Raw genomic sequence first — 18,497 nt, 5'->3', positions numbered from 1 at the left:
GATGGATCTGGATTTTATTTGTGTCATGTTTTATTCTATTCTTCTTATTTATGTAAGCCGTCCTGAGGCTCTGCGAAAGGACAGCATACAAATATAGATAGATAGATAGATAGATAGATAGATAGATAGATAGATAGTCTGTTCAGCACATTGGTTGGGAGGGGGTAGTTTTCAGTGATTGGGAAACACTTTTATTTTAAAAAATGGTTGCATTTGCACAACTGAGATGTGCTGTTCCACAACTGTGCCTGTTGGAAGCCCTGGCCGGTTCAATGTCCAGGCAGGCAGCTGCTGGCATAGTGCATTGGACACTGAAAGAGGCTCCAAAGAAACATTTTATTCACATTGTTTTGCCTTCCCAGTGGTCAAAAGAGAAGCTTTTAATCATTGCTTACAAAATGGGATGGTGTGATTTACACACCTTTGCAGCAAGTTCTGTCCCTCTCTCTTTGCACTAGGCTGCCCTAAGGATGAGCTCATTTTTCCATGTGTTACTGAGACTCTAGGTGCTCAGGAACATGAAAAGTGTTGTCCATCCTCCTTTAAAAAGAGCTGTCAGTTTTGTCAGTTACGAGCTGTCCAAACTCCGGTTCCTTTTAAAAGGACTTTTCAGCAGGGTTCTCCATTTTTCTTTCATAGGGACATGGAGCCATCAATGCATACTGGTCCATAGAGAAACCATTGGGGATTGTGTCAAGAGAGACCATTAAAAGGGAACCAGAGGTTTGACCACTGGCTTCGTGCCCTCAAGCTATGAATTGTCAGGGTGGCTCATTGCCCTCAAACAAGCAACCCATGATGAGCCAGATCATCTGCCAAGTTGTTGCACAGCCAGATCACTGGAACCTAGGACTCCACAAATCATTGAACTAGCAATAGTTATAACTCTTCTTATATTCTTATATTGATAAATTCCGGAGTTTTTTTAACTCTTAAATGCTGCAAGCATGCCTGCCAAGATTACATTTTTTATTTACAATTGTTTTAAAAATTGTATTTCAAATGTGGCATGAACTAGATTTATGTTTATAATTGACTGAGTGCACCAGATAAGTTTGGCATCTTATGCATGGAGTAAGCCCCACTAAACACACTGACAATTGCTTGTGATGATGATGTGGAGATGGACCCTGCTCTCTCAACAAACAGCATTCCCATCTACATGGTTCGCATTAGTAATGGAAACTAACTGAAGGAGAGGAGTTGGCGCCGAAAATGTCAAGGTTAACAAACAAGATTAGTCAGACATTGCCTGCAAACCAAACTGCCTTGGGTACGGGAGAGACGTTGTGGTTAAGGAAGGTTTGGAGGGGTAAGAAAATGTATTCCTCAATCCAGTGAGGAGGCACCAAGCCAAATGAGCAGACCAATTAAGCAACGTCAGTTATTCCCATTATCTGGCCCACAAACAGCGCCAGCCTCCTTGAGAGTGAAGTCAGTACTTTTGGAAAAGGAACAGAGGAGGGGGCTGTTTCAGTTTGAAATCAACTCTTCACGTGGGCAGAATCTACTCCCACAAACCAGAAGGATCATTATCTGGATTGATGCTACTTGTAAACAACCTTCATGGAAAACACCCTGTAACACCACAAATCATATCAAGCTCTAATAAAGGATTCTGTTCGAAAGCTTTTCATTTTGCTCTGTTGGGGAGGTCTTATTCATGGATTCAGGTTATAAATTCTGTTGTTTCTACTATACTGTAAATGTTTGAGGCGCAGCTTCCATCATATGTTTTGGGCACAGCTTCCAAGCTAATAGGTGGAAATTGTGTTAATTGTACTCAAAACTATCTGCAGGATACCATATCCAGGTAGGCTGGCCTACAATATGTTATATATTACATTTTAATCCCACCTTTTTTCCATAAAACTCAAGACAATGCACATGTGTTTCCCAGGAGGAAAAACTTTAAAGAACTGGATTCAGGTTTATTCTTCTGCTTCCTGTTCTGCCTCCCATGTTGTCCTGGAAGGTCCGTTAAACCCTTTGGAACAACCTTTTGGGGGCTGGGAAAAGAGGATCCACAGTTAAGCTGGATCCAAACTTAAGATTATGTTAGCTAGGGATAGATCCTTTGCCTTCTGGTAAAAGATGTCATATGATAAAAGTGGTACATAAGAGAATTAGGTTTGCACATTAGGAGCTAGTGTGGCACAGTGGTTAAGAGTGCTGGACTGGAACTCAGAAGGTCTGGGTCCTAGGTACCACTCAGCCATGGAGCCAACTGGGTAACTTTGAGCCAGTCACTAACTCTCAGCCTAACCTACCTCACAGGGTTGTACAGATAAAGTGGAGAAGAGGAGACCATTGTAAGCCACCTTGAGTTCCTTGCAAGAAGAAAGGTGGAATATAAATGTTGTTGTGATTGCCGCCATCGTCATCATCCTGTCAAAGTAATTGCCTTCAATTTCTGGAGGAAGAGAGATACAGGGAGACCAACAAATTTCCACTGGGAGAGCCTTCCAGAGTTGTGGCACTGCCATAGAAGAAGACCCTGTCTGTTTCACTTGCCTAATATGCTCATCCTGCTCCAAGAGCTCCATCATAGATCTTTCTTTCCAGGCAGGCCTGTAGTGGAGTGGGCTGCCCCCGAGTCCCATGCAAAGCAGTGAAATTGCTTTGGGGCACAGAACCTAGTAATCCAAGAAACCCAGCTCATTCTGTCTTTCTGAAACAGGTTTCTGGTATTAAACCAACTTTTTGTATCAGATGCCCAGTAAAATCTCAGTGCCCTGGTTTGTCTGTAGGGGAGAAGAGAACAGGATTTCTAATGGCCTCTCCTTCAGGATTTTGAATAGCTCATTTCCTCAATCAGCAAAAACTGAAGGCATTACGAACAATTTATTTGCATAATTTACACTTGTGCGGAGTTAGTTTACTTACTTCTCATTGAGGCTGATTCCACTGATTCACTGTTCCACTGATTTCAATACAGCCCAATTTTAGCCAGCTTTGAACCTGGATCCAGTCCCATAATATTTAAAATTTGAGTTAATCTTAACTTGGAATTTAAAACTACAGAATGTTTACCAAGTTTGTTAGATATGCACTTTTGGTCCATGCTCTGTAGAAGTTGCTGTTCTGTTTTCTTGTTCTTTCCTCTTTTTGAAATCCTAATTTTCCTTCTGCTTTGAATGCATGCACGCATGGTTCTGTAAGAAAAGTGAACAATTTGTTCAGTACCAGATTAGAAATCTGTATATTTTACATGGCTTTGGATACAATTTGCATACTTTCCTGAACATGACAGATGTTGAAGTATAGTTGGTAGACATATGGCATTTATCCTACAATATTATTCTGAAATTGTTATTCTTCAGTGTGAGCAATGTTGAATCAGCTGTTACATCTTTCCTCATTAGTCAGTCAAGAAATTGTTTTCTCCTGCCTCTGACATTCGGTCACATCAGTTTGGTTCTTTTTTTCAATTAATTAACAACTAATCATAGGTTAGACAACCCAGAGTAAACCTATGAACTACACAAAGTGTGTAGACTTGCACATCTCAAAGCAATCTGTGATTGGGCTAGTTACATGGTCAATTTAGAAGTGGGTTGTTGTTGTTGTTGTTGTTGTTGTTAGTCGCGAAGTCATGTCCAACCCATCGCAACCCCATGGACAACATTCCTCCAGGGCTTCCTGTCCTCCACCATCTCCCGGAGTCCACCCAAGCTCACACCAGCTGCTTCAGTGACTCCATCTAACCACCTCATCCTCTGCCGTCCCTCTCTTCTTTTGCCATCTATTGTTCCCAGCATTAGACTCTTCTTCAGGGAGTCCTTCCTTCTCATTAGGTGGCCAAAGTATTTGAGTTTCATCTTCAGAATCTGGCCCTCTAAAGAGCAGTCAGGGCTGATCTCCTCTAGGACTTACCAGTTTGATCACCTTGCAGTTTAAGGGACTCGCAGGGGTCTTGTCTAGCACCACAATTCAAAGGCTTCAGTTCTTCAGTGCTCAGCCTTCCTTATGGCCCAACTTTCACAGCCATACATTGCAACTGGGAAAACCATAGTGTTGACTATACACACTTTTGTTGGCAGGGTGATGTCTCTGCTTTTTAGTATGCTGTCTAGATTCACCGCAGCTTTCCTCCCAAGGAGCAAACGTCTTTTAATTTCTTGGCTGCCGTCCCCATCTGCAGTGATCTTGGAGCCCAGGAAAATAAAATCTGTCACTACCTCCATTTCTTCCCCATCTATTTGCCAGGAAGTGAGAGGACCGGATGCCATGATCTTAGTGTTCTTAATGTTGAGTTTCAGTCCAACTTTTGCGCTCTCCTCCTCCACCCGCATCAGGAGGCTCTTTAGTTCCTCTTCACTTTCTGCCATTAGAGTGGTGTCATCTGCATATCTGAAGTTGTTGATATTTCTCCCAGCAATCTTAATTCCAACTGGTGATTCATCTAGCCCCGCCTTTCTCATGATGTGCTCTGCATATATGTTAAATAGGCAGGGCGACTGTATACAGCCTTGCCAAACTCCTTTCTCAATTTTGAACCAGTCGGTGGTTCCGTGTCCAGTTCTCACTGTTGCTTCTTAACCCACATATAGGTTTCTCAAGAAACAAATAAGATGGTCTGGTGCTACCATCTCTTTAAGAACTTGCCACAATTTGTTGTGATCCACACAATCAAAGGCTTTAACATAGTCATTGAATCAGAAGTAGATGTTTTTCTGGAAATGATCCAACATATGTTGGCAATTTGATCTCTAGTTCCTCTCCACATCCTCTCCACATACTGCTGGGTCCTAGCTTGTAAGATTTCGAGCATAATTTTGCTAGCATGTGAAATGACTGCAGTGGTGTGGTAGTTTGAACATTCTTTGGCATTGCCCTTCTTCGGGATGGGAATGTAAACTGACCTTTTCCAATCCTGCGGCCACTGTTGAGTTTTTCAAATTTGCTGGCTTATTGAGTGTAGCATTTTTACTGCATCGTCTTTTAGGATTTGAAATAGCTCAGCTGGAACACTGTCTCCTGCACTAGCTTTGTTGTTGCTCAGACTTCCTAAGGCCCATTTGACTTCACATTCCAGGATGTCTGGCTCAAGGTCAGTGACCACATCATTGTGTTTATCAGGGAAGTTAAGCTCTTTCTTGTATAGTTCTTCTGTGTAATTTTGCCACCTCTTCTTAATCTCTTCTGCCTCTGTTAGGTCCCTGCCATTTTGGTCCTTTATCATGCCCATCTCTTGCATGAAACATTCCCTTCATATCTCCAATTTTCTTGAAGAGATCTCTGGTCCTCCCTTTTCTGTTGTTTTCTTCTATTTCTTTGCACTGTTCATTTAAGAAGGCATTCTTATCTCTTCTAGCTATTCTCTGGAATTCTGCGTTCAGTTGGGTGTATCCCTTTCTCCCTTGCCTTTTGCTTCCCTTCTTTCCTCAGCTATTTGTAAAGCTTCCTCAGGCAGCCATTTTGCTATTGTGTATTTCTTTTTCTTTGGGATGGTTTTAGTTGCTACCTCTCGTACAATGTTGTGAACTTCCGTCCATAGTTCTTCAGGCACTCTGTCTTTCAGATCTAATTCCTTAAATCTATTTGTCACTTCTACTGTATATTCATCAGGAATTTGATTTAGGTCATACCTGAACGACCTAGTGCTTTTCCCTACTTTATTTAAGTCTAAATTTTGCAACCAGAAGCTCATGATCTGAGCCACAGTCAGCTCCTGGTCTAGTTTTTACTGACTGTATAGAGCTCCTCCATCTTTGGCTGCAGAGCACATAGTCAATCTGATTTCTGTTTTGACCATCTGGTGATGTCCATGTGTAGAGTCGTCTCTTGGGTTGTTAGAAAAGAGTGTTTGCTATGACCAGCATATTCTCTTGACAGAATTGTACCAGCCTGTGCCCTGCTTCATTTTGTACTCCAAGGCCAAACTTGCCTTGGAGTACAAAATGTACTCCAAGTAGGAATCTTTTGGCTTCCTACTTTAGCATTCCAATCTCCCATGATGATACGGACATCAGTTTTGGTGTTATTTCTAGAAGGTGTTGTAAGCCTTCGTAGAACTGGTCAACTTCAGCCTCTTCAGCACCAGTGGTTGGGGCATAGACTTGGACTATTGTGATGTTGAATGGTTTTCCTTGGATTCGAACTGAGATTATTATGTCATTTTGGAGGTTGTATTCCAGTACTGCTTTTCCTACTCTTTTATTGACTATGAAGGCTACTCCATTTCTTCTGAGGGATTCTTGCCCACAGTAGTATACCTGATGGTCATCTGAATTAAATTCACCCATTCCTGTCCATTTTAGTTCACTGATTCCTAAGATGTTGATGTTCAGTCTTGTCATCTCTTGTTTGACCATGTCCAGCTTGCCTTGAAGTGGCTTGCATGCAGGTTGATTAAACCACAAAGTTTCACCACTGTGTGCAAACTGAATCAGTATCTATTGTTAATATAGTATTTTTTCCAGCATACATGGAATTGCTTAATATCTGTTAGTATTTCTATAATTCAAAACAATCCATAACTGCCCAGAGATGGAAAGTGGAGCCGACTTGTATGTTGAACAATTGAACACATTCAATTTTTGCCACAGAAAAAAGTAAAAATTAAAGTCTAGAAAATCTTAAACTCATACCTATAGCATGAGCAGGAATATTTTACCTTTATCATTTATCATCAGGAATAATTTCTCAAGATGTTTAGGTGTGGCTTTGAGAAGTGATACTTGAACACTGGAAGGTAGAATTTAAAAATATACCTATAATTTAAAGGAAGACTTTTTAATTTAAAAAAGCAAAACCAAGAATAAGCAAAATATTGCCATCTTGTATTAGAAGCAATCAAGGGGTCATAATTTAATCTTTGCTTTGACTTGAAAGACATTTAAAAACCTTTGGTAGATCTTGGAAAATGCTGCCCCACCCCCTAACCAGTGCAAACCAAAGGGGAAACATTTTTGTAAAATACTGGTTTGATCCTTGAACGTTTTCTGTTTGCAGAGCTTTTCCCACATGTGTCTTACTACATTTATGTATTATTATTAATACTGGAAAAAAGGATGGAGATTTTTCTGGGCACTTTGTGTTCATGTTTCCCATGAAAATGTTAGATAAGTCCTTTGGTACCTTAGCAGACCATACTATGCACGCTGAAAGGAATGCCTTGAACTTAACTATGCCCAGCACTTGTAGAACTCTTGGAGCACCTGTCCCCAATAACTGGTCACACTGTTTTCGTCTACTTTAGTACACAAAGGGCCTCAGGCAGAGAAAGGATTTCCCTATTGCCTGCTTACCTGTTTCTTTGATTTGGGGATGTCCAGCAGTAGTATGGGGACTTTATGTGTGCATTTTGCATGCAATCTACTACTAAGCCATGATTTCTCTCCAAGGAAACATTCATACTTAATCAATCCAATGAAAATCCATTTCTGCTTGGCACTGTCTCTTCCTTGCTTTGGTGCAATTTTAGCTGAATAGTGTTGAGCTGTTAGGACAGTTTTCTTGTTGGTGATCATTTTATAGTATCAGTGAAAATGTAGCATTGCCCTTGTTGATCTAGTGCTCCTACAAAACAATATGTAATGCTCCTTACTTGGCCAGAAATTAACACACACAAGCAGCATAGTCTTCCAAATGAGTTAAATACATACAATTTATGTTCCAAGGAAAGAGCAAACTTACAGCTTTGTAAATGGTGATCCTACAACCATTACCTGCATTCAGATGTGCTTGTCACATGGTTTCAAAATCAAACACTTCCCACAAAGGCAAGTCCTAAGTTTGATAACAGGATATCACATCCCTGTAATTTACTGTGGAACAAGATTGCTTAACAGCAATATAATTGCTAGGATGGGGTGTGCACCCACAGTGATTCAAGGTACCCATATGCTTGCAGCTGCAGTTTTCAGCAAGAGTGGAAACAGCTACTTACTTCTTGCATTTGGGGCTTGACTGAAAAAGTTCACTAGCAGGTATTGCAGAAGTTATCTGATAGCCACAGAAGTCTGCGGCTCCCCTTGGCATGGTTTCATGGAGCTAAGCAGCTCTGCACTCTCCATATCTCAGCAAAGAAAGTGCTAGTATCAGAAATGTCTCTTATTCATAGCTGTACTTCGTAAAGGAGGCAAAACACTGCTCATTTGAAAGTTTTTTTGCAGTGAAAACAGAGGATGTAGGAACCCCTTTCAGAGTTGGCTCTTTCTTTTCTGCTTGTCTTTCTTTTTAAGGTGGAGGAAGTTATCTTTTTTCCCTTTTTCTTTTCTTAGTTTTTAAAACAATCTCTGTTCAATCTGTGGGGGAAGAGTTGAGTGAGAGCTCTGGACTGAGACTAAAGATGAGATCTCACATCAGCTACTGGAATATTCTCAGGTGCTCCTGTGATATTCATCTGTGAACTTGTCTTGACCTTTACCCCAGGACAGCCTTCCCCAACCTGGACATGTTGAGTTACAGTTCCCATCACTCCCAGCCGTTGGCCATGCTGTATGAGAGTTGTAGTCCAGCACACCTGGAGGACGCCCAGCTGGGCAAGGCTGCTGTCAGAGCTTCATTTACGTCCAAATGCCGTGTTTGCACATCATCAGCAGTTGTACACAGGGATTGCCATATTCCCAAGTAGATTTTACTCATTGCGTCTGCTTGGTTTTGTATATCCTACTTACATGTATATGGACTTTGAAAGAAGCCCGGGAGTTAGCAGTATTGCCAATGCCATACTAGAACATGAGGACAAATGCATAATTTAGTTGCTCATATTCAGTATTATAGCCAAGATACCAACAATTCTTTTTAGCCTTCCTTCTTAGAATTACAGTTGCTGGAGGGGGTGTGTGCATGTCGGTACCATAATGCCTTTACTCTCTCGTGGATTGTGTGGGAGGGAATAGGCCATATCCATAGTGGAAGTAGATGGAGAAATGTTGAGGTGAGATGGAGGGAGCATTGTACAAGTCTGTTATTTCTTTGTATATCTTTTGATTGCAAACCTAAGCCAGTAGTTTGTAATATGTAGAATTTGTTTGAATGAAGGAAGGAGGTAGACATAGCTTTACGATCATAATAACATTGTCTGGGAGCAGTACTGAAGAATTGCAATGTTAGTGCAGCCCAGTGATATATACAAACCAGCATCTCCTCCCCGCCCGCCCAACCCTACCATAGTAATTTGATGCCTAATATTAATTGCCTAATATTTCCAAATATTGCTCCACCTTCATAGAAGTAAATTTATGCAGCATTGCCAGTATGTATATTGTTGGGACATTGATGCGCAATATATGGTCCGAAATTGTACTTGTCACCAAATTGTAATTGTACTTGTTTGAGGGCCATGCTTGTCTTTCTAAAAATATTCAACCAGTTGAATCAATTTGATAAAATAACTAAAATGGAGGCCAAGAGGAAGAATTTGGAAGATTCCATTTTTATTTTAGACTTTACCACAGTTATGTTCAAACTGGGACAGGCTGCAATTAGCCTTAACTTTGGTTAGCCAAAACAAGCCAACTTTAAGCCTTGGTTTCACCTAACGACCTAGTTTGCATGTAACAGCAGTTCATGGGTTGTTTAATGCAGGAATTGCCAGTATTTAATGAGAGCAAACAAGTGTGCTGCCACCTGAATTCAGTAACCAAGAGTTGTTTGGTGATTAAAAACCTCAGTGCTGGACCAACAGCAATTACTAATCTAAAGCAGAAGTAATGTACATGGGAGGTAGTGCACTTGCTCGCTGCCTTTTGGCCTCAAGAACCCATGAGTTGCCCCACATGCAAAGTGAATTACTGCTAAACTCCAGTTAATTGCCAGCTTTGCCACAGCACTCATGCCCCAAGCTTGTGCTATTACATAACAATATAAACAGTTATTATTATCTCCAAGCCAAACAAATATATGTAGAGTTGGTGAAAATAAATCGGGTATTACTAATCTTTTAAAATTCACCCTCATATTTGTACTTTATGGTATACAGGAAATCTAGATTGACCTGGAATGCTGAATTTAGTTTTGATAAGTTTAATGGATTCTCATGCTGTTTCTAAAAATTTTATTTCATCTTTTGACCAATGCTCACATTTGTGGAAAAATTTGTACAAGTTGTTTAAAAGGTCTTACTTCTTCAAAAATTGAATGACTTGAACTAAGATCCAAAAAATTTAATTGTAAGTTATTAGAATAGTGATATGTCAAAATGAGCCGAGTAGCATTAATATAAGGAGTTCTCTTAGCCCTAGGTTTGCAAAACTTGTTGATCTTCCTAGAAGTTATTTTCAGATGTCATCTCTCATGAAAAAAGGCCCAGAAGCTGCTTAGTACTTCCAGGCCAAAATGCAGGAATAGAGTTGTTTTCTGTTGTGACTCCCTCAGGACAGCCTAAATATGCTATTGATTTTTTTGAGCATCTCTGTGTCACCCATTCATGCACTGAAAGCATTGTGAAGTCCTCAGTCCATTGTATTATAGCAGGTGATTGTTCAGCCTTCCAGTGTTGTATCTCTGTTAGCTGTCACAAGGGTACAAAGAATCCATTTACACTGACCATTTGTTAATTTCCATCAAGCAGTTCAATAGTTTAAAAGACTGTGCAGATGAGTGAATGCTAAAGACTGTTCCAGTACAAAATTTAGCTGTGTAATAGTGTAATAAATACAAAATTTAGCTGTGTAATAATTTCCTCCCAGGAAAAAGCAACTACTGGACATTAGCAAAACATATGCTTAAAAGAAGCATTGACGGCATTGCACTGTTGACAATTAAATGAATCAGACAATTCCTTTTTAAAGAGACACTGCAGTGTCTGATAGCCATGAAACTAATGGTTTTTGCTGAATAAGATGCAGCCTAAGATTCTGTGATGCAGCAGCTAAAGACCAAAGTAGTGACCCACTATGAGGAATTTGTGGTGGTGCACACAGTACTTTCTTAAATTCCCAAGAGGTCCAAAAGGCTGAAAACTCCCAGTACAGAATGTGTGTTTGTGGCATTCCTACTCACAAATAATGCCCATAATGATTGACTACAGTGCCTGACTGCTTACATAGGATAGTAGTACGCTGTGGAAAAGCAGCCGGCTGGGGTGAACCAATCTTTGTTTATGACTGGCTGCATCAAAATGAATCTTTCTTTATTACATATAATCAGATGAGGTAGCTATTTCTAGCCCCCTGCATGACTTCTGCCTATGTTAACCGTGACACAAAGCAAGGACTATATTTTTGTCTCTGTTGTTTCTGCGCTTTGTACAACCATTCTGACATCATCTAGAGTGTCGTCTCCTATACCCAGAGCCTCTAGCAAGGCCTGCCTTATTTCCTCCCAGTGTTCCTCTGGCCCAGATCACCAATTTGCTCTACCCTTCAAATATTTTTATGCAAATTAAAACTCAAATATATAATGTACACATTTTAGAAAAATTGAAACAGCATTTATTAAACATGAATTAAAATGACACACTCCATGATACCAATTCCCAAGTAATAGATAAAATTTTAAAAGTACATTGCTACAAAATCACTGCTTCTGCTGATGAACTATGTGATTATTAACATGTAATGACACAGAAGGGGGAAATGAGGCAGTTTATTACAGTTTATAGCATATAATGTGGTATATTAAAAAAAATCAATTAGGAGAAGAAACTGCCGTTTTCCTATTATTTCCATTAAAAAGTAGCTTTCCCAATTTGGGGCAGGGGCAATCCTGCAACTGAATAGTTCTGACTTGGAACAGTAAAGACATAATTTTACTGTGGTGACAACATCTTGCATAGTATTCAGTAGCAGGCATTTTTAGGGCTGCACGTGGCTGAGAAAAAGAAAGGAGACATTTGGCCTGTAATTATCAAATTCTTTTGTTTGAAATAAAATTGCATGTCATTTATCTGGAATCCTTATTTGGTTAAAAATCTATCCCTTGGGCCAAAAGAATCTACGTTTTGTATAGGTTACCCACTTCCTGATGTCTACTGGTGTATTGTGTGAGGAAGCATTTCTTTCCCGAGATATTAAGACATTTTCCTCTTTGTTCTCAGGGGTGGACATTGATCCTATGACGCATGCCCGGAAGAAACAGCTCTTACTTCTGAAACACTCAGCTGGTTCTGCTGGCCAAGCTTTGTCACCAATTGACGGTGAAAAAATGGATAGGACTGAGACGGAGGATAGCGAGCAAGGAAATGGCACAGAGGGGCAAAGCTGCCAGAGTAGATTTGCAAGCATGAATAAAAGCAGAAATTCACAAGAACTCAGAAAGACGTACCCATTGAGGAGACGGCTCAGCTCATCGCTGGATAAAAAAACATGCTCAGTGATCCTCACAAGACTGGAGGATGTTGCTGGTTCGCTGTCCCCAGAGTCTCAGAGCGGGATGAAAAGAGGCCTCACCACTTGTATGGATGACTTTAGACCTGCTTGCTTTCCAGAACAAGTTCCAGTGGTGGGAGCAGGAAAGCATGATTCTTCCATGGGAAAATGCACAATATCGTGTCCAGGAGCTGAGCAGGAGGGGCGCAAAGCCTTTTTTGCAGAACCTAGGAAGCGGAGGCTTGCTTCCCTGAATGCTGAGGCTGTGAACAACCTGCTTTTTGAACGGGACGATGGCTTATTGTCTGGTCGGCGTTTTCGAAAAGATTCCCCCAAAGTCAGTGGAGTTTGTTGCACTAATAGCATATGTTGCAAAGCTGAGGTTGGGTGGGCCTTGGTGGAAAAGCGGAGCTCTAAAACAGTGAAGGGAAAGAACCAAAACAGATCAAGTCTGAAGTGTGTTCCTTACAACCAGTTCTTGGATGATGTCTTTGAAGGGAAAAGACGGGAGGATAGTGGGATTTCTTATCACCCTGCCCCGAAGAGATTAGCTAGTCTCAATGCTGCAGCTTTTCTGAAACTGACACATGAAAAAGACCAACCACTGAAGCAGAGGAGTAAGTCGACTGGAGAAGGCAAGTCTGAAAACCTCAGTTCCAAATCAAAGCTCAAGTGGGCCAAAGCCAGTGGAAAGAACTGTGTTAAATCCAAAAAGGAAACGTCCACTATAAGAATAGAGGGTCAGCACAGCTGGCAAGGAGTCCCTGAGAGTGCATTTGGAAAAGTAGTCCATCAGGATTCTCCTAGAATTTATCGGAAAACTGAAGCTATCAATTATGAATCATTACCTAACCCTTGTGATGGCACAGAGGGTTTCTATCACAGACTGCCTTTGCTAATGGGTGGGCAAGCTTCCATGAAGCCTGAATATGGAAGGCCAGGAGAGAAATCTCCTACCCCAAAACAGGAATTTCATCAGCCTTCCTTCCCAGTACCTCAGTTCCATCCTTTGCCTATGCCAGGAAATCCTCCAGATTGTGGCTGTCTCTACGAATCGTCGGACTTGACTCCATTGAATGGATTTTATGTTTATTATGGCCAAAGCGGATACAATACTTACACTCATTGCTCCGTTTACCCGAAGGATGACTTATCGCAGGCAACGGGTTGTGAGGGGCTTTTGGTATCTCCAGGTTCCTTACCATCAGACCCCTCATTTCAGCCATTTCACTGGTGTAACTCTCCATACTGTTGTGGGGAAGGACCGACAATTAACAGTTACAGCCTTTGTGGAGTTATGCATGTACCAGAAAGCAGAATTGGTAGTGTGCATACAGGGCGGAATGGCTACCCTTATAAGATGCCTTTTGCAGCAGGTAAGTCTTATAACACAGGATTCCTCCTGACCTTTCTGCAATTTCATATATCTACCTGGAATGTACATGACAATACAGACTGGAATGTAAAGGACCTAGAATAGTACACAAGAGAGATTGTTGTGCAGGACAGAGACTGTTGTGTCTGTGTAAGGAAAGCTTGGGGTTCTGCAGGCCATTCAAACAAGTCAATTGATAGAAATACCCCATTATGCAAAGCTGCCACCCAAATATATAGATTTTTAGAAGGAAGGTGACTGTGTTTATTTAGACATAGATGTTGAGCATTCCTGACATTGATTGAGCTCTGTTAGAACCTCCCCTTGAGGGAAATCTTTGTACCTCTTTAGGGCCATGGTTCGGCTGCAGGTCACTGTAGAATATGGTGGGGAGGACATTCCCTGCTCACTTCAGGGACATAACTTTGCAGTCTGCGCACTTCAGGTGGCAGCCATAGCCTGGCGCTGATGGGATACAATTTCAAGTTAGGTTCGTTGCCTTTTTAAAAGTCTTCCTTGGAAAGGCTGGCGTTGCATAGCTGTGACTATGAAGGTCCCTTTTCTCCAGGCGCCTGAACATCCTGTGTCAGATTTCTGGGTGAAGTCCTTGCCAGCTCAGAAACACCACTCAAATGCATTTAGAGTGGAGGGTATGTTGACAATATATTGGTGCTTTTCTCTCTGTGTCATAGGATCTTCTTAAGCTTTATAATCTGGTCCATCTGAACAGCTCAAAGAAGCACAAGAAATCTTATTTGAGCAATTAGGGTTTTTGTTTTTTGTTACTTCATGATTTAAGTGAGTGGAGAATGTATCTAGGATCCCGTGCACTTTTTCTGTATCCCTCCCCAAGTCTGGTACCTATAAATTTGATTTTGACTTCAAGATTTCTGAAATATATTCCCTTTTATGCCTCCCAGTGGTGCCAGTTTCGCTAGTAAATGGAATTCTCCACAAAGCAAGATAACACCATAATGATGAGGTCAAACCCACCTCACTGCAGCAAGGGACCCAAGCAGTATTCCAGCACAGTCCCTCACTGGGCATGGTTCTCCCCTTCCATTTGTGGTGGAGGGAAAGTACATGAGGATTCCTGGTGGACATTCTGAGTCACGTGCTGCACTGGAACATTTTCAGTTTTTATTGGAAAAACTTCTGATGCCCTATGGCAGGGGTAAGCAACATGTGACCTGCAGGTGGCCCACATAGGCATTCTTGCCTGCCACCACTAAATTTGCAGTAGTAAAACTTAATTTTGCAAGGAAACAAAGTGCACATTCTCTGTGGTGCAGGCGTTTTTTCCTTCTCACTGCTGTGCCAGCAGGAAGGGGTGTGTAACTCTCAGCGTGGGGACAGAGTGGCTGTCTCATTCCTGAAAGTTGCCTGCTGTTGCTCTAAAGAGTGGCCCAATTTAGCGTGTTTATTTCACTTGTATATACTTAACAATACTGAAAGGAAGATAAAACTTCATATAGCACATAGTTAAACTTGGGAACTCGTTACCATAAGCTGTAGTGATGTCCCTCAGTTTGAATGGCTTCAAAAGGGATTCAGCACTTTCCTGCAGGATAAGACTATTTAATGACTGCTGCTGCTGCTATTATTATTTGTTATGTTTAATCCCATACACCAAATAACCAAAGCACTACTAGCCCTGATGCCTGATCTCCAATTTTGGTGACAACATGCCTGTGTATACGAGCTGTTGGGAGACATGACCGGAAGCATGCTCTTGCACTTAGGTCCTTACATGTTTGCCACTGGTTAGCCACTATGGAAATACAGCGCAAAACTAGACGGGCTGTTGGTCTGATCCAGCCCAGCTACTCTTACATTCGTAAAGCAAACAAAACACAGAAAGTGTTACATTTTTGGTTCCAGTTGAGCACGAATATTTAATCTGAAATTTTTGAGGAAAAAGATAAAAGAACACAGTGTCATTTCAGTGTTATATGGTACAGATACTCTAGTTGGAATACTTGTAAACATTTAAAAGCCATAGCGTGTATTTACTTTACATTGTTTACATTTAAAGAAGACATGTAAGTTCCAGCAACTCAGAATTGCGCATGCTATGCTGACAGCTACTCACCTGTACCTTTGACCCTACCAAGCTCACGTAGTATTGTTTGCAATTGGTATTCATTCATTGTTACCAATGGACTTATGAAATAAAAAATACCTTTTCTTTTGGAAAGTTTTCCACTCCACATCCATGATGATTTGACTTTAAAATACACTGTGCTCCTGCCTGCCCTCTCCAGCTTGAAAACAGAGGAGAAAAAATGCAGCACAATAACTACACAAATGTTACTAGCTGAGCTGTCTTCACTTACTTAATATAACCTAAAAACAGGGAAAATACTCCCCCCCCACACACACACACACAAAGGTTCCTTTCCTGGCTTCTTCCTCTTCATGAGTCATGGGTAAATAGGAGGCTGCCTTGTATTGTGTAAGACTCTTGGTCCATCTCTCCCAGTATGGCCAACCTTATTTGCAGCGGCTCATAGTAGCTCTCCAGTAGTTTAGGCAGGTGTTTCTCCAGGCCTGCCTGGAGATGCCAGAGCTCGATCCTGGGGCCTTTTCCCCAGGAAAAGACTCTACCATTGTGACTTGAGCCCCTTCTTAGTTATTAGGCATGGGGCCATTTACAACTCCTGCAGCTAAAAAATTTTCTCAGTACTACTTTGTGTGTTTCTGTGCACACTTGAGGTTTTGGGATTTCCTTCCCTTAAGAGGCTTGTGTGAGCATGAGCTCTCACTGCAGAGAATTCCCTGAATTTAGAGATCAACTTCTGGAGGGACATTTTTGGACTGCAGTAAGGACAGGATGCTCAAAAGTCTCAGTATGGTTTTTAGAACCCTATATTTTTAATAGGAAAACAAAGTTAGTTAAAAGTTCCTCTCCATACCGCTCACTTATTATCATCATCTCCTGCACTCAGCTTGCCTCCCTCGCCTCTCCTCCTTCCCCTGAGCTAAAATGGTTCTCGGGTGAATTACAGCTCCTTTATAGGATGGTTACGCACACATTTATAGCATGCCTGCTAATTTCACCCACTTGTAGATTTCTGAAATACAAGGATAGCCAATTTTGAATCAAAATCTTCCATTTATTATTAGGAACTGAATTAAAATACATACTTATTGGTTGTTGTGGCCATATATAACATACATGTACATAAAAACTGGATGGAGCCTTTTTACAGCTTCAGAATATGGTATATGTTCCTTCGATAATAAGCTATTTTAGAAAAATGGTATGATTCATTGTTTATTTTTAGATAACTGAAGGCTAATAATCCTGTCAAGCTGCACTAGAATGGCACTCACACATATAGGACAAGCGTTGTATCCTTTGCCTCATGAATTACTTGCTTTGCCCTGTATACTTCCCATGTGTGCATGGATAAAAAAATAGATAATTTTGACCAAAGCAACTACTAGGTAGTAGTTACTGAGCAAATCCTGTTCTTCATGAGTTCAAAGCAACATGTTCTTCAATTGGAACAGTGGCTAGTTTCACATGACACAACACTCCTTCAAGGGTGACATGGAAACTATTTCCTGCAGGGTGTCTTGTTCAGTGATGATAAGCACCTGACAAACCATGGCTTCTTTTAGGGGCTGTTGTATTCTCAGTGGGTGGTTGTGTCATTACAACACAGATGAGTGACCCCATTGTGGGTACTGAGAAGCATCTAGCAAGTGGCAAGAACTCCTTGCTGCTTTTGCCAAGCTCCCATGCACCTGCCAGTCCACTGATGCCAGAAGAAAACAGTGGAGCAACCATCACTGCTTTGCGGTTCCCTACCACAAGCACAAGCTGTTTTTCACTCACTGCAGCTCTTCCCCTCAGAGACTGATTGATGGATTTGACTGATTTATTCAACTTACATTCCGCAATTAAATTAGTCCCAAGGACTCGCTAAATGGATTACAAAAATACCAATAAAAACAGCATCTCATAATAAAACATATAGACATGTAGCAATAACAAGGCACAATATGCAGCTGAAGGGACAGATATAAATAGATTAAAACAATATATTAAATTAAAGAACAATATAAAACAGTGTCATTAAAATTGAACAAATGTAAAATCAATTATTAAAATCATTTACTAAAATGTTTGGAGAATAGGATCATTTTCAGCTGGTGCCAAAAAGATTGTAATGATGGCACCAGGCGAACTGTTCTTGGAAGACTGTTCCATAGATGGGGCGCCACCACTGAGAAGGCCCCTCTTCTATTTGCCATCTTCCTTCCCTCCTTGAAGGATGACTCTCCCAGAAGGGCCTCCTCACCTGATCTTAGGGACCAGGTAGATACAGATGGGAGCAGGCAATCATTCAGGTATCCTGGCTCCCAATCCTGCCTTTCACATTGTTTCTCATGGTCTCTCTGCATCACACATAAGGACTTGGGCATTTACACAATGCTGACAGGCAGTGACAACCCCTTAAAAGTTCCCAAGTGAGACATTGGAAGCACTGTCACTGGTCCAACACCTTGTTTGCTTATTCATTTTCATGTACAAATATGTTTATATCTTTAAAAAGAAATCTAATCAGACTGTCAAAGTTCAGGCTTCCTTTCAAATGGGAGTTTGACAGGGCTAACATGGATTTTAAAAAAATGGGAACAGAAGCATATGCATATAAATATATGACCCTTTGAAGAAACCTTCTCAAAACCTCCATTTTAAAAGGAAGCCCATGGTTTATCATGGTTTATCAACTACCTACCTATGCTTCTGTACAAGGCCTGCATTTTTGCACATCTCTCATCACTTAGGAGTGTTGGGAAAGGGTGCAAAAGATGCAGGACACTGAGTCAGCTCCAGCCAAAAAAAGGTA

General features: G+C 41.1%; 1 protein-coding gene across 1 annotated transcript in view; it reads left to right on the top strand.

Annotated features, from left to right (window-relative positions):
* The window catches only part of BAHD1 (bromo adjacent homology domain containing 1), a 75,256-nt gene that overhangs the window by 33,983 nt on the left and 22,776 nt on the right, over positions 1–18,497 (top strand). The window contains exon 2 of the mRNA XM_044435898.1: positions 11,990–13,636. Within this exon, the coding sequence (XP_044291833.1) occupies positions 12,007–13,636 (1,630 nt within the window). The 5' untranslated portion in view covers positions 11,990–12,006. The remainder of the gene's footprint in view (positions 1–11,989; positions 13,637–18,497) is intronic.

The sequence above is a fragment of the Varanus komodoensis genome, unplaced genomic scaffold, assembly GCF_004798865.1.
Source record: "Varanus komodoensis strain SLA01 unplaced genomic scaffold, ASM479886v1 scaffold3, whole genome shotgun sequence".
NCBI lineage: Eukaryota > Metazoa > Chordata > Lepidosauria > Squamata > Varanidae > Varanus > Varanus komodoensis.
The sequence above is the reverse complement of the archived record's forward strand: the minus strand, read 5'-3'. Positions and strand labels throughout refer to the sequence as shown.